The 15,611-nt window shown below is 43.0% G+C and overlaps 1 protein-coding gene across 1 annotated transcript in view; it reads right to left on the reverse strand.

The window, feature by feature from the left end:
• The window catches only part of EEIG1 (estrogen-induced osteoclastogenesis regulator 1), a 41,662-nt gene that overhangs the window by 7,730 nt on the left and 18,321 nt on the right, over nucleotides 1-15,611 (reverse strand). The window contains exons 2-6 of the mRNA XM_074293747.1: nucleotides 6,956-7,076; nucleotides 6,614-6,643; nucleotides 3,908-4,024; nucleotides 2,040-2,086; nucleotides 1,365-1,525 (exon numbers count right to left, since the gene is read on the reverse strand). Coding sequence (XP_074149848.1) covers nucleotides 1,365-1,525; nucleotides 2,040-2,086; nucleotides 3,908-4,024; nucleotides 6,614-6,643; nucleotides 6,956-7,076 — 476 coding nt within the window. The remainder of the gene's footprint in view (nucleotides 1-1,364; nucleotides 1,526-2,039; nucleotides 2,087-3,907; nucleotides 4,025-6,613; nucleotides 6,644-6,955; nucleotides 7,077-15,611) is intronic.

Genomic DNA, 15,611 nt, shown 5'->3' on the forward strand with positions numbered 1-15,611 from the left:
CTAGAGCTTTAGGCACTGAATGGATAAGAACATGAAGGATCTGATATCTCGATTCTTAAAGGCAGCATCTGCAAAGTTTTATCAAAGGACAAAGGGGGAGATCAGCAACCACTTCACATATTCTTAAACTGTTGAAATGGATTCACTCTGGGAGGCCTATAGCTCCAGAGCCCAAATATCAATAGGGGCCAAACGAACAGGGTCAGGCCAGAACAACTCCCCCCTACTGCAGACTAGCTCTTAAATGTTTATTGTCTTCTCCAGTCACTGTCATATTATCAACATTCTAATCATTTGCTTTGGTCTTACATATGCTAACACTCCAAGGAATGTATTTTATTTATTCATTCCCTACATTTTAAACAAAACTCAGATAAGATTAGTTCCCTTCTCTCATAGACCTCAATCTAACAGACATTTCCATCTATGATATTTATTTGCAAAACTAAGTGCTGTATGGGGTGGAAGCAGGGAAGGTAATTACACTCCTGGGAAATCAGGAAAGATTTCATGGATTTTAAGTCAGGTTTGAAAGGTTGGGTATGTTTTTTTTTTGGTTTGGTTTGGTTTTTGCAGAGGTGAGAGGCTACAGCTGTTGAATACACTGTCAAACAGGTTGGTTTTGCCAAGTTGCTTTTCTTTTCTACTTTTTTTGTATTTGGGCTTTTGTTGTTGTTGTTATAAAAGATGGCGTACTAGATAAGAGATGGGAATAAAAATTTCAGAATAAAAATGATATAAAAATTTTTTTTAAGTAAACCTGAGACTGGAAGTCAACAAATAAGAGAAGAAGTCATTATAGAAACAAGAAATAGTCTGAACAAGAACACAGAGGAGTGAATAAAGCCTGTTGGGCCAAAGAGTAAGTCAGATTGGCTAGAGAATTCTACAGCACCTAGAAAAGAAGAATATAAGACTGGAAAAGCAGGGTGGCACCATGCTGTTGAAAGCCTTGAATGTTAGGTAAAGATGATATCTGAACTTTAAGCAGGTAAAAAACCAGCAAAGGAACAGAGAAATTTCACATTCTCAACTGCACACTATTTTGATAGCCCAGTGTTTACCTATCTTTGTATCTCACCCTAACACAAGGCTCTGGGCAGAGAAATCATTTAATGTTTGTGAAACTGAATTAACACAGTGTCAGGTATATAATACAGTAGGAATTGATTAAATTTTTCTTCCAATAACCCAACCCAATACATGTCCGAAATCCCCAGCTTTCCTCTGGAGAACAAGGGTTCTCCTCTTCTACAAAGCACATGACAAGTATCTCATCAGACACTTGAGAAAGCCAGTAGGTCAATTGCTTGCCAGAGGTCTCACAGCCTTTGCTCACAAAAAGGAGAGGGCTAGATTTGTACCTGATCCTAGGATGGTGGGTCTTGCCTTGGTCTGCCGGGACCCTGTGAGGGTGGCAGAGCCGCTGGCCGAACTGCTGCTGCACGTACCCTCACCCTTACAGGTCAACTGCAGAGCTGTGTCCTGGCTGGGGATGATGATGGACTTGGCTGTGGAAGGGGGCCTATAAAGCAAGAGTTGGTAAGCATCAGTGCCCCTCTGCCACTTCAGCTAACCCATAGCTCCATAAATCTTAACTTGAAGGCATTCCCCCAGGGAACATTTAAACTAGAAAACAGTCAAAAGACAAGTAGAAAGAAACATCTAATTTCTAGTTTCTCTGTTGAATCCCAGATTTTTATAAGCCATGGTGGCTAATCAAAACTGAGAGAATATATAATCTCTTCTCAGGTCTGTTTTCTAATTCTTCCAAAAAGAAGTCGAATAAATGAATGAATGCATAAAAAAGCATTCGTTAAGCCTTCACTACAGGCCAAGCACTGTGTTAAACACTAGAGATACAAACAGAAAAATAAAACCATCCAGGCTCTTATCTTTTAATCTAAGCCTCTAAGACTTTCCCCCTTTCTCCTTTTCCCAGTCTGACCATTCTCAAAAGTCAACACCTTGGCCACTGACCAGATTCTTCCATCCCTCACGTCAACATTTTATCCACCAGAAAAGGGTTAAAAACTCACGTCTTAAAGCAAGGGTCTCCGGAGAGCAAGGACATTCCGATGGTGACCTGTTAGGGGAAAATGAGAAAATATCAAAATCAGAGAGAGGGAAGAGAGACATGATGAAAAACGTACTAGACCAAGTCTCAAGACCTTGAAGTGAATCCTTATTCAGACAGTTACTAGTTGAATGCTATGGATAAATTTATTTCACTGAAGTAGTGAAGTGATACAATAAGTGTTCAAATACCATCTCAGTCAATTACTGGTTGTGTGAGCATGGTAAAGTCACTTCATCTCTCATCCTTGGTTTGCTCATCTGTAAAATGGTGGGTAATAATAGCAGCTATATCATGGAAGGGTTGGTTGGGAGAATCAATTCTAGCAACATGCACTGTGCCCTAAAGGCACTATATGTGAATACTAGCTATAGTTAGTATTTCCTTCTGAGATCTAGTTTCTCCATCTTAAAGAAGACCTAACATTTCAAATATTAATTTGATCATAATCCTGTGGTGGTTATGTAACATTTTCCTAATGATTAGCCTCATAAGCTTATTAATCAATTTATTAAGTACTACTAACAATAATTTGAATCTCTTCTTATTAACTTAAAGTACTACTAATCAATAATAATAATTTAGGCAAAGACCTATAAATTATACTCTAAACCAAGAGTTCTTAATCTGATGTCTAAAAAATATTTTGATAAATATTTCATTATGATTGGTTTCCTTTGTCATAAATACTTTAGAGTTTGTGCATTTAAAGACACTGATATGAGAAAGGTTCAGCAGAAGGCCTCAATATACTTTTAAAGGATTCCATAGAAAAAGGGCTAGGAGCCCCTGCTTTAGACCATGAGCTAGAACGCTGCAGCTGCCATCCCTCATCTCATCACTGAAATGTTCCACTAAAGCAGTTCTGTTTGCCAGGTTTAGTTTCTCTAGTCCTGAAATACATGAGCTCTGTTTCTGTCTAAAGTCCTAAGCACACAGCACACTGAAAGTCTGGTTCTCTATTTTCGGATTTCTTTTACTATCTACTTTTTCCTTCCTCTTAATACAAATTTCCTCAGTTCAAAACAAAAATCAAACCTCCCTCCTCACATCAGGTTTTCTGAACCCAAATGCTGACAGCAGGACCCGAATTGTAGATAGGCCCCAACACTGAGAATTCTTCTTTTCCTGGTAGGCTCGTAGCTGTCTAATGTTGGCAGCCAGCGCTGCCAGCAAGATCCCTACTCCTACACATCCCCCAGACTCTCCCAGAGATAAACATGCTCATATTTTATCTGTTCAAGGAGGATGTTGTTGGGACCAGATTGTTTTCTTAAGCAGATGGATGGGTGTGGATAGCAAGGAGGAACTGGGCTCCTCTGGAGGAGGAAGCCCTTCATGTCCCTCTCTCCTGGGAGAGGCAGCAAAGACAACAGAGTTCAGAGGAAACTGCCTCCCCTAAAAACCTGGCACGTGGCTGGGCCAGGGAGAGATGAGTGTGTGGATAAAGACCGGGGACTGCCAGCCTTCAAAACCATCACTCACTGTGGGAGGGAGGGAGTGTATCACAGTTTATGGCAGATAAATGGAAAAGTCAGATTTCTCTTTCATTTTATCCCTAAGATACCACCCAAGGAAGTAAAAGGGTTAGGGAAGAGTCCTTTGAAAGGCTAACTCTATGGTGCTCCCCCATATGTGAAATAATGGAAGATAAATCTGCTCATCTCCAAAGGTTCCTTCTAGCTCCAAATCTATGCTCTCTGAGGTACTTTGTGGCTCCCATGTTATGTGGCTCCAGTCTGGCTTTTCCATCTCCGTATCAGCTGCTGGAAGTGAGGGAGGGAGGCAGGCAGAAGGGGAAGAACCTGGCCTTCCTGTCTCTGGAGATACCTTTAAGATGGAGTTGTCCTGCCGGGTGTTCTTGGTATCATATCCTTCTAACAAACAGCATCGGACAGTGGAACCAGAGCCAGCGAATTCAGCGAGATTCAGGTCAGCAAATCCTAGCTGAAAAGGAGGAAGGGGGTGGGGAGGGGAGAAGGGGGAGATATGGGGGTGGGGGGAAGAATAAAATGGTTAGTTAATGAGGGAAGAGGCAGGCCTCAAGGGAAAAGATAAGGAAGGAGCAGACTGACACTGTGGACAGTGAGTGGGAAGCACACTATCTGGCCACCTGGGTTCTGGACACTTAAGCTAACCTGGAAGGAGGAAGGAGAAATGCCAATTCTGAGCCAGTCAGGAAAGTGTTAAACTGCCCTGGAGCTGTTGCATAACCAAGGACAGGGAAGGTACTAGGTCAATGATGTGAAAAAAACAGAATCACACATCCACATCACATAATAAGGCTCTTTGTCCTCAGTCTTCCCAGCATGCACCCTGGCCTTCAACGCCAAGAGATGAAAGGCTATTGTTGTCGATGAAACTGACACATTGTTCCCTGGAAACAAGGATTCGGGTCTGTCAGAAACTACCAGTAGGAGCAGAAGCAGCTACTGGGTTTGGGAGCAGGGGACTGAGGCAACGAAAGACTCAGCTTTAAGCCTGAAGGCCCCGTAGATTTCTGGTGGACACACCTGGGGACTCAATACCTCTCCCATATATATATACCCCCCCTGAAAGAAATGAGAGTCCGAGGGGAAAAAGTATTCACTGGAGAAGAGGCAGGGGAGAAAGTAAGTTTAAATGTTTCCAAATCCTCACAATCAATGGCACAACCAGGCAAGAGTTCATTAGTAAAGGACAAGTGGCTACAGCAGGAAAGATCAGAGTGCTGATACCCAGAGTCCTATGCTGATCTTCAAGGCCTTTCTTAGACCTCTGGGGGAAATTCTACCGTGTCTGAGGAAACAAAAGTGGGGGGGAAAGAGCACAACTTCTCCCTGGAGCAGCCACTGAGAGATGGCATCTCAAGATAAATCCAACCAATTAAGAGATTAAAGAAAAAGGGAGTTAAAGGGGGCTGGCAGTGCCTGTAGAAGCATGGGAAAAGCCGGAGCTGAAAAAAAAAATCTCCTTGAGTCAAAACAATGTAATTTCCCTTCACCAAGCAGCTCAATGATGGGCATTCTGAATTAGTGCCCATCTGTGCTGAGGCAGGGTGGTACCAGCTGAATCTATACTCTCTTAGGGAGGAATCTGGAGAATGGCTTTTATATGGATGCCCAATTTCCCATTTTAGTCAGGAGATGGTGAGTGAATTCTGGAGTTTCAAAAGGCTTAGTCAAGTAGCACCTTGGATTGCTTTGAACACTAAGGTTTTTTTAGAGCCCACACACATTCTGAGTTAGGTAGAGAGAGAGAGAGTAGGTGGGGTCTCCAAATTGAAAGGCTCTCTAGAAGCTAGACACATTTAAGTGAATTAACTCAGTACCATAAAGACAAAAATGCAAATGGCCCAGTATTTGAAGCATTTTTCATCAATTCCTGAGAATAATTTGTTCCGATTAAAGGACCACATGGGGAAGAGTTTATCAGAATGCCAAAGGTGGCACTCACCTTGACTACTGCCAGTGAGTATGGATCCTCAATCTAAGGCACTGGAGATCCTGTATCCTCCCTGCCCCCCTATCCTGATCAAGCACTGTTCTCTTTAGGGGTTCAGATGCCAATGCTATTTCAGGTACCAATGCTATGCTGAGCCACTTCCCAAAGGAGAAAGCCTGGTTGTAGGGACTGTCAGAGAGGTGTCAGGAAGAAGTGTCCATTGTGAACACATTTTCACCTGACCAGGTTTCAAGGACAGCAGAGATCAGGCAGAGAGTTGGCCCCCGCCCCACTATTCCTCCTGACCTCGGGCTGGGAATCAGTAGAACGGGCTGCCTATCCAGATGAAGGATGTACCCTGGCCAGCACCATCCCAACTCAGAGTCCAGAAGAGAGGATCAAAGTCAGAGCTGTTCCCCTCTCTCTCCCCTGCCAATTCCCCTCAGTTAAGATACAGATAACTCAAATAGAGACTGGAATGATGGGGATATCAGATATGGTCCTATCTGGCACTTCCAGAAAGTGTCATCCATGTTGCCTCTCTAGAGTCACAAGGAGTAGAATAAAGATATCCCCCTCTGTCAGGAGAGAGAGTCTCCATCTTTACTGAGGAGAGGCAGCAGGATTTATGTACACCAAGGAGAATTTAAGTTCTCACACATAAAGGGGCAGCTAGAGGTAACCATGATGCACTGAGTGCCAGTTGGGAGTCAGATGACTCAATCCTGGGTTAAAGTCTGGCCTGAGACCTAACTGTGTGATCCTGGGTATGTCACTTGACCTGGCTTGCCTCAGTTTCTTCATCTGTAAAAATTATCTGGCGAAGGAAATGGCGAACCACTCCAGTAATTTGCTAAGAAAATCCCAAATGGGGTCACAAGGAGTTAGACATGACTGAAAACTACTGAACAACAACAATAAATTAAAAAGTAGGGAAACTGAGAAACTTCTAATGCTATTCCAAAAGAAATGAGGAGGGAAGAGAGGGGTTTAGGAAAACCCAGCGTTAATCTGGGATGTTCAGGGACAAGAAAGCTGGATATCTTTTTCTTTCTCCCTAGTATTTCTTTCTCTGGGAAGCCATACCCTGGGGTACTGTTTTATGACTCTTACCTTGGAATAGGCTTTCCCACCTTTCAGCTCCTGTAGAAAGAGGAGAAGTTATATCAGCAGGATTATTCAGGCAACTGAAAGTACCTGTCACTCACTCCTGTCTCCCAGACCCCCACCCAGAGGCTTACCACCCCAACTGGATTGTCCTCAGAAACATCTAAGATCAATAAAGGAAGGCCTGAGCTGGGCTTCCTGGATCAATCTAGAAATCTAAGGTGCAGAATCACAGTGGATTAAGGGCATAACTTCAGCCAGAACCTACAAACTTTAACTTTTTAAAAACTTAACAATTGGCTGCCCTTTCACAGGCACTGTCCCTGCCTCCTATAAAAACCAGCTTACCTTTCGGACAGACACTCTGCAGATGCAGGGATCCAGAAGCCCAGTGGCAGGATTAGCACTCATTTTACACACAAATGTAAACTTTTTCCTCCATCGGACACAGTTCTCTTGCACTTCCTCCCTAAGGGTGAAAAGAACATGAGTAAATTTAGCCTGGTCTAGGAACAGAACATTTTATTAATTTATTAATTCAAGATATTTATCAATTCAAGGAAATAACAATAGCTCATATTCAAAGAGCATTCTAAGTTTTACAAAGTGTTTTACAACAACCCAGGAAGATAGATACTATTATTATTCCCATTTTACAGACGAGGAAACTTCAGCTAAGACAGATAAAGTGACTTTACTCAGGGTCACCCAGGCGATGAGTGTCTGAGATAGCAGCAGACTTCAGGTCTGAGTCCAAGACCCGTTGGGCAGGTCTGAAAGCCGAGCCCCATCTTCTCATTTGTCCATCACAACTCTCCAGCAGGGTGGGGTGATAGCTTAGGAAGCCAAAGGCAGAGAAAATCAGCTCCATTTTAGCTGTCAGGGAGTTTATTTCCTGACTGCTGGAAACTCTGAGAGGGTGTGTGGGGAGATGGCAGGGGAGGCTGATGGAATAATCTTTAGAACAGTCTCTGAGCAGAATGCAGTGGGATCCGGGGGTGGGCTACATGCAGGGAGAAAGCTAGGTGGGTGGACTGAAGGGGGGTGGGGGTGGCAACATGAGAACAAGTACGTGCCCAGGCCTGGGAAGCATCGTGCAGGGTGCACGTGCTGGATCTGCCAAGAGGCAGGAGCAAGCACGCCTAGCCCAAATACACTCACTTCACCCACCCATGAAAAGAGAAGGTTCTCATCTTGGTGGAGCTCCACGTGGCCCTGACTGGCCATGCTCAGGGAGGGACGGCCCATGCATCCCAATAGCCATGGGCTAGGGGATGGTTATCTCTAGGATCATCCAACACAAGAGGAAAGGGAAGAGAAGGTAGGATGGAGAGGCAGAGGGCAGTTGAGAAAATGACCATCTCCATCCCAGACAGGGAGTCCAGGTTACCAGCCAGGTCACAGGGAGGGAAGAAGATAAGCCTCCTCTGTAGGATGATCTTGTAGATAACTGAATCAAATGATTCATCAGAACCTTTTTTTCCAGCAGCTTGTTTTTAGGTTAGGAGATGCCTGGGATGGAAAATCCAATGATCCTTAGGGAGCCTGTGGGAATCCTAGGAAACACTCAGAAACCAGTACTTCTCAAGTCATACCAGCTTAAATAAAGTAAAGGATAAAAGGACCCTCAGCAGAATGCCATCTTAGAAAACAATCCTAGAGGAGCATACCTGGGAGGCAATGTAGCTCAAGGACATTTCCAGAGAGGGCTCAAGAAGTACCCCAAGCTTTTAAGATTCATTTTATGACCTCATCCTCTCTGGGCTGTAAGGTCCCTTTTGGGGATTTGTGTGTAATATCCTCCATTCCCATCCATTTTTCCATTTCTTTAAGTTGGTATTGTAGAAAGAGGCAGTTTTGAAAGCACTTCAGGGCTCTGGAAAACTCCAGGGCATAGTAATTAGTTTCATAGCTATAGCCCTTGGGCCAGTATGGAGAAAGGCCTACAAGGCCTAATCCTCCAGAACCAGATGCTAATCCTCACTCCATCTCTGACTATGAGCCTGGAAACTCTCTGTGCCTCTACTTCTCGGGGAAACTGGCATGTAGAATCCCCGATTATAAACCAGTCAGGGAGTGACTCAGAACTTCTCATCCCCTGATGAGTCACACTGACACCAGCCCATCCAAATCTCCCATTTCCAGTGTTTTCCTTCTGAGATGGTCCCCCACCTACCACAGGGCATCCATCTTTTATGTAAGTGATCGTTTGCCCATGGCCTCCTCCATGGCAGGACCGTATTTTTGTCTTTCTTTATCCCCCCCAGCATCTAATGCAGGGCCTGGCATATGGTAAATGTTTAACACATACTTGCTGATTAATTGGGGACTGTCTTTTTCAACTATTCTGCACAAATGATGGCTTAGCTCTCAAAATCAGACAGAGCTAGAAGAGACTCAAGAGGCAATTAAGTTCAATCCTCTTATTTTTTACAGGTGAAGAAACTGAAGCTGTGAGAATAACCGGCTTGCTTGTTCAGCCAGGATGATGGAACTCGAACCTGGTTCTTCCTGATTCCAAGCTCAATACTTCTATCCACAATTCTGGGTCAATCCATAATCACCACTTCCTTTCCGCAGCTTTCTCTGATCAACTCCACCCACAGAGAGCACCCCACCCACCCCTCCCTTACTTTGTCTCCGGCTCTGGCAGGGTTTCCCAGAGTTTCACTATCACATACGAACCCACTTTTTGTTTCCTGGAAAATGGCCTGCCTGCTAAACTAAGTCAGCTATTAACAGACACTGAAGCTCAGGCTGAATTCCCTAGCAAAGGGAGGGTCTTCAATAGAGTGGGAGGGGAGGCAAGGGAGGCCTTCTTCTCACCGAATCATCACAGGGTCAAGACATGAAAGAAATCTCTCGGTCGTGGAGTAATTTTACAAACGAGAAAATGAGGCCTGAGGAAGCTTACCCAGGGCAGCGCTGGACTGGTCTCCTCATAATCGCCTTTGTCCAACAGAGCTACACAGTCACCCATATAAGGAAGCAAATGGCAGATTCAAACTCAGAATCCCTCACTCCAAATTCAGTGCTCTTTCCATATGTCTACTTTCTTAGAACATGTAGGTGGCATGGTGGATAGTGCACTGGGCTGACCTGAATTAAAATTTAGGCTCAGATGCTGATTAGCTGTGTGACCCTGGGCAAGTCACTTAACCCTGATTATCTCAGTTTTCTCATCTGTAAAATAAGAGAAAGAAATGGCAAATAGCTTTGCCACCAAAATCCCCAAAGGGGTCACAAAGAGTAGGTCACAACTGAACAACACTTTATCTTAGCATTGCATGTCTATATAATTTGGCCTCTTTATTTTCTTATCACACAGTATCTTGAACTTCATTATCAATGTCTTTTCAAGCGGCCTCCAACAACCTGTTCTTTCTAATCTCTCGAATTTTTCCCCATCTCCTCCAGTCTCCCACTTTTGATTCCCAAGATACACTTTTCAGAATTTGAGAACCTTTCAGTGAATCATGGACAGCACAGAGGTTGGGGAGAAAGGCTATATATCATACACGGATCGTACCTCGGAGAGGCAGAAACTGGACTCTAGAAAACAATGATTTTAAGAACAATCCATGGAGACCCATAGCTCAGCTCTGCGCGAATTATATAATCGGTAAGGAGTTTGGAAGCCATCAGATACTGTTCCAAGGCTGCAGATGGATTCTCCTGTTGAGACTGGAACCTGAGACTATTCAAAATCTAGCTGTCCCACCTGCCCCTCCCCTATTCCCCACCCTACCAACCTGGGCCTCCCTACTGGAGAGTCAGATGACAGACTCCAAAAGACTTAAATGGATCCTTAAGTAAGACATGCAGGAACACCCAAAAGAGATTAGTCACTTGGAACAAAAGACTTAACAGAGTTGTGTTTTTTTTTCTTCTTTGTGAAGGACTAGCTTTGGGTTGAATGCAGGTAAGGTGGTGACCTAGGCGTGATTCAAATCTCTCCAGCCAGGGCTGATCCGATTAAAGCACATTAATTCAAGGCATGAGGGTCCCCCAGGCTCAGGTAACAGTCTCTTTCTTTCTCTCTCTTTCCTTTATGGGAAAATGAACCCAAATCATTGTACAGATTTAGCCCATTATACAACAAGCAGGTTGTTTGTTGGCTTAGCACTGTAACTTCCTTCCCATTTCCACCAAGCTTATAAACACTCATTTATCATCACTCCCCAGGGAAAGAGATAGCATACCATCTCTATTTTTCCAAAAGGTCACGGGAGCTAGGCCACATAGCAGGAGCACAATTACCAACTATGCTCAGGAGAATGAGCTCTAATCCTGGGTGGGCCTTGCCAAACCTCCGTGTTCCTCAGGGACCTGACCAGTGCAGGGCAGGAGGCTCACCCAGTCAATGTTTATTCAATAAATATTTGTTGGACTGAGCAAACTAGGTCTTAAGTAATGAAAGGAGGCCTATTTCTGACTTGTCATGAGGCTCTGGACAAACCTCTCTTGATGTCTCAGCCTCAGTTTCTCCACCTATAAAAATGAAAGAGGAAATGTGGGCACTCCCATCACAAGATATGAGATGCTATTTGTCAGCAGCTCAGGGATGCAAGGTAGACAAAAAGAGTTGTTACTGTTGATATTAATACTGGGGTGAGGAAAAGTAATGGAGGCTGGTGATGAGGTTAATGAGAGACAAGGAAAAACCCTCCCAAGCCCCAGAACAGAGGAATCCTGGAGAGCTGAGATCTCCTTAAGCCCAAAGATTCCTTCCTTTTTTGGTAGAGGTAGCAGCCGCTATGGGTGTAGAATACTGAATAGATTCCTTTTTTTTACTCTGTTACAAGGAAGGGTTATTTGGATGAGGAGGAAAGGGAAACTATATTAGGAAACAGACTATATAACAGTCTAAAATTGATACAAATGGTCTCAGTAAAAAAAGAATATGCTATAAGCTTACATAGAAGAACTAAGGGATATAGGAAGGAGGAAAATAAATTCAAGTGCATAATTAGTAAATCAGAGATATTTAAGAGTGAAAGGGGACCAGAATGTAGATTAGAGTATTAGAAAAGCTCTGATTCTAGAGATAGAGGACCCAGATTCAAATTCTTTTTTCCCCTCCATCCAATTTAACTTTAATAAAACTAGAGGGTGACTCATGAAGTATGAAAGAGGTAAACTTCAAATAATTGCAATAATACCATACTTAACTAGTCAGATCCAAATTCTACTTCAAACATTACTGATGTGGGGCAAGTCAGGCCCCCTTTTAGGGCTCCATTTCCTTATCTAGAAAAGAAAGAAGCTGGACATAATGGCATCTGGGGTCCCTTTCAATTCTAGAGCTGTCATCCTAAAAACTGAAGAGAGAATTGGATATTTAGTGAAACAGCAGTGAATATGGAGGACAACAGTTTTGAGAGTGTATCTATGAAACAGCATAAAAATAAAAAGGGGGTTCATTTGCAGAACTTGTAGAGGGGTAAAAGTAATCACCCAGCCAAATGTCAGATGTTATTTTATTCAGTTGATACTACAGTTGAGCTAGGAAACCATCTTTTGAGAAGATAATTTAATTATTTTTTAGATTTCAATATACTAAATTTTAAGTATTTTAAATCTCTTTTCTCTTAACAGTCTAAAAGTCTCTCCCATTCTACATGGGCACAGATGAATATAAATAACATAGAAAAGAAAGATCTTCTGTGAGCTTGCGAGAGGTGGTTTTAGCTATCCCAACAGTCTGATATTTTGGGTGCCTAAACGTCCTGTCTGTTGTCTCAGGGCAGGTAATTATAGGGACGGTCTTTCAAAAGTGACTTCAGAAGAGTTTCATTTTCAGCTCTGAGATTCTGCGGATATACAATTAGATCCAACCCCAGGGAGGTGAGGACTGCAAATGCAAGGATGACTGAGGCCCAGAATCATGCAGGGGACCACCCCCAGCCTACCTCAATAATCACAGGTCTCCTGCCGCAATGGGCCTGACCCAAACCAGAGAGGCAGGGACAAACCCAGCTCTATTTCTGGGTCCTCTCAAAATAGAAAAGTTATACCAAGCTGGGTGAATGGACTGCTGTCCAACAAAGCTTTCCATAACACTTTGAAGATATTTAGGAAAACCCATCTTCACTGCCACATGTTTAGGTTCTTTGATAGGATCACCCTAGTGAAAGAGGGGACAAGGGAATCTTGCAATTCTTTGTGTTTCAAGAGACTCCAGGCCAGAAATATTACTGTCCCTGACCCCTGACACCCCCAGCTGGGGAATACAGGACCCACATCTGCCACTCATCGACCCCCTGCTCCTAATCACACCTTCTTGGATGCTACAACTAGAGACAAGGAGGATTACAAGACAAGAATACCTCTTTTACCTTATTGAGGAACTTTCAGGAAAATAATCACTCCAAGAATCACAAGCAAGGGCTCCACTTAAAAATGTAAGCCTATGTAGCTTTTTGGCCACTCGACCCCATCCCCTTACAATGTGCTCTCCAGCAGGTGAAAGAAAGACATTAGTTAAAGCCAGGGAAGCTGGAGGCAGGCAGGAAGGAGAGAAGAGCCATTTTCCTAACTACAGAATCTTATAATTTAAAATGCTTCAAGTTTCACACCCTGAGCTAGGTTGATAGACTACAACTAAAATTAGGGTTGCTTCAAATGGGTTAATTCAAATACAACCAAGTCTCCAATTTCTTATATTTATCCTTCTCCACTCTAGGAAGAACTTAGGGAACACAATTCACTGGGTCAGGAGCAAAGAACAAACCATATTTTAATCCCAAATTCTTTAGCTGTGCTTGGCAAAAAAATAATCTCAGGCCTTCGATCATAAAATGTCCAAGCTGGAAGGAATCTTAGTGCTGGGGTCTGTCATTCCCTCTCCTCCCCCCTCCCTCCCTCCCACCACACACACACCTTACAGATGGGGAAACTGAGGCTCAGAGAGGAAAAGGAACTTGATGCCCAAGTTTATATAAGTTAAGTAGCAGAAAGTAGGTTCTCCAATTCCAGTTTTTTCTCAGGAGTCTCCTGGATTAAAGACTGGAAAAAAAATGCCACAGTCACTAAAAATCTGAGAAAACTTTTCATCCACTCAAAGACCCAGGTTAAAACTTCTATTCTCCAGCCCCCAAGTGCCTGTGTGAATGCACGTGTGCGCGCGCGCACACACACACACACACACACACACACACACACATGTATGCTCACACACACACCCAGCAACAACCCCAATTGAATTCTCCCAAGAGCAGGGAGCTGGCCAGCTGATTCCCTGGCAAAGCCAGCACAGCAATGATGATGCAATAGGAGTTTCCAACTGATGAAAGCCAGATCAGCCCAGAGATGCAAATGTCTAATAAGAAAACAATTTAAATCTAGAACATCTGCTACCAGAGGGGTCCCAAGGAAGGGGCTCACTCAAACTTGGGTGGAGAAACCGCTGGGCTCCAGCATTAATGCTTCCTCATCTGCTTCCTCTTGGCTATAGACTGTCAGGAAGGGGACAGGAATGTAGGTTGCTCTGAACCTGACATTATCAGTTCCCTCCTCCACGGACAATCCTCCAAAACATAAATGATGTCAACTGGAAAATGTTCAGTGAGTAGATTCTCTGGAAGTCACTCTGTTCTCTGATAAGCATGGCATTCAGAGATTCATGCAGATAAATGTTTCCAGAAAGAATTTATTCTTCTGCACTCCCAGACACAAGCAGTTCTTACCACTCCAGACATAAATACTTTCTTCAGTCCTCAAATCAAGCTATGGAGAAACCTAAAAAATCTTTCGCTGGAGGTAGAGGCTGGTGGAGGGCAGGGGAGATGAAAGGTGATGTAAAATTCAGAGAGCTCTGATGAGAAAGATAACAATTCACATTTGTAGAGGGTGCTTTCATCTAGGAAAGATCACAGGTGGTAGGACAGATTGTTCAAACAGTTCTTTGACACTGGGCAGAAAGCCATCCATAAAACATTTTTACAGCTAAAGGTTCTGATAAAGGCCTCATTTCCAAAATGTATAAGGAATTTACTCTAATTTATAAGAAATCGATCCATTCTCCAATTGATAAATGGTCAAAGGATATGAACAGACAATTTTTGGATGAAGAAATTGAAATTATTTCTAGTCATATGAAAAGGTGCTCTAAATCCCTATTGATCAGAGAAATACAAACTAAGATAACTGAGATACCACTACACACCTGTCAGATTGGCAAGGATGACAGGAAAAGATAATGGTGAATGTTGGAGGGGATGTGGGAAAACTGGGACTCTGATACATTGTTGGTGGAATTGTGAAAGAATCCAACCATTCTGGAGAGCAATTTGGAACTATGCTCAAAAAGTTATCAAACTGTGCATACCCTTTGACCCAGCAGTGTTATTACTGGGCTTTTATCCCAAAGAAATACTAAAGAGGGGAAAGGGACCTGTATGTGCCAAAATGTTTGTGGCAGCTCTTTTCGTAGTGGCTAGAAACTGGAAACTGTGTGGAAGCCCATCAATTGGAGAATGGCTGAATAAATTGTGGTATATATAGATGTTATGGAATATTATTGTTCTGTAAGAAACAACCAGCAGGATGATTTCAGAGAGGCCTGGAGAGACTTTCATGAACTGATATAAAGTGAAGTGAGCAGAACCAGGAGATCATTGTACACTTTAACAATAATACTATATGATGATCAATTCTGAGGGACATGGCTCTTTTCAACAATGAGAGGAACCAAATAAATTCCAATTGATCTGTAATGAACATAACCAGCTACACCCAAAGAAAGAACACTGGGAAATGAGTGTGGACTACAACATAGCATTTCTACTTTCTATTATTGTTTGCTTGCATTTTTGTTTTTTCTTCCCAGGTTATTTTTTTCTTTCTTTCTAAATCCAATCCTTCTTGTGCAACAAGATAACTGTATAAATATGCATACATATGTTGCATTTAACATATACTTTAACATATTTAACATGTATGGGACTATCTGCCATCTAAGGGAGAGGGTGGAGGGAAGGAGGGAAAAGTATGAACAGAAGTT

This window comes from Sminthopsis crassicaudata, chromosome 2 (assembly GCF_048593235.1).
Source record: "Sminthopsis crassicaudata isolate SCR6 chromosome 2, ASM4859323v1, whole genome shotgun sequence".
In the NCBI taxonomy this organism is placed as follows: Eukaryota; Metazoa; Chordata; class Mammalia; order Dasyuromorphia; family Dasyuridae; genus Sminthopsis; species Sminthopsis crassicaudata.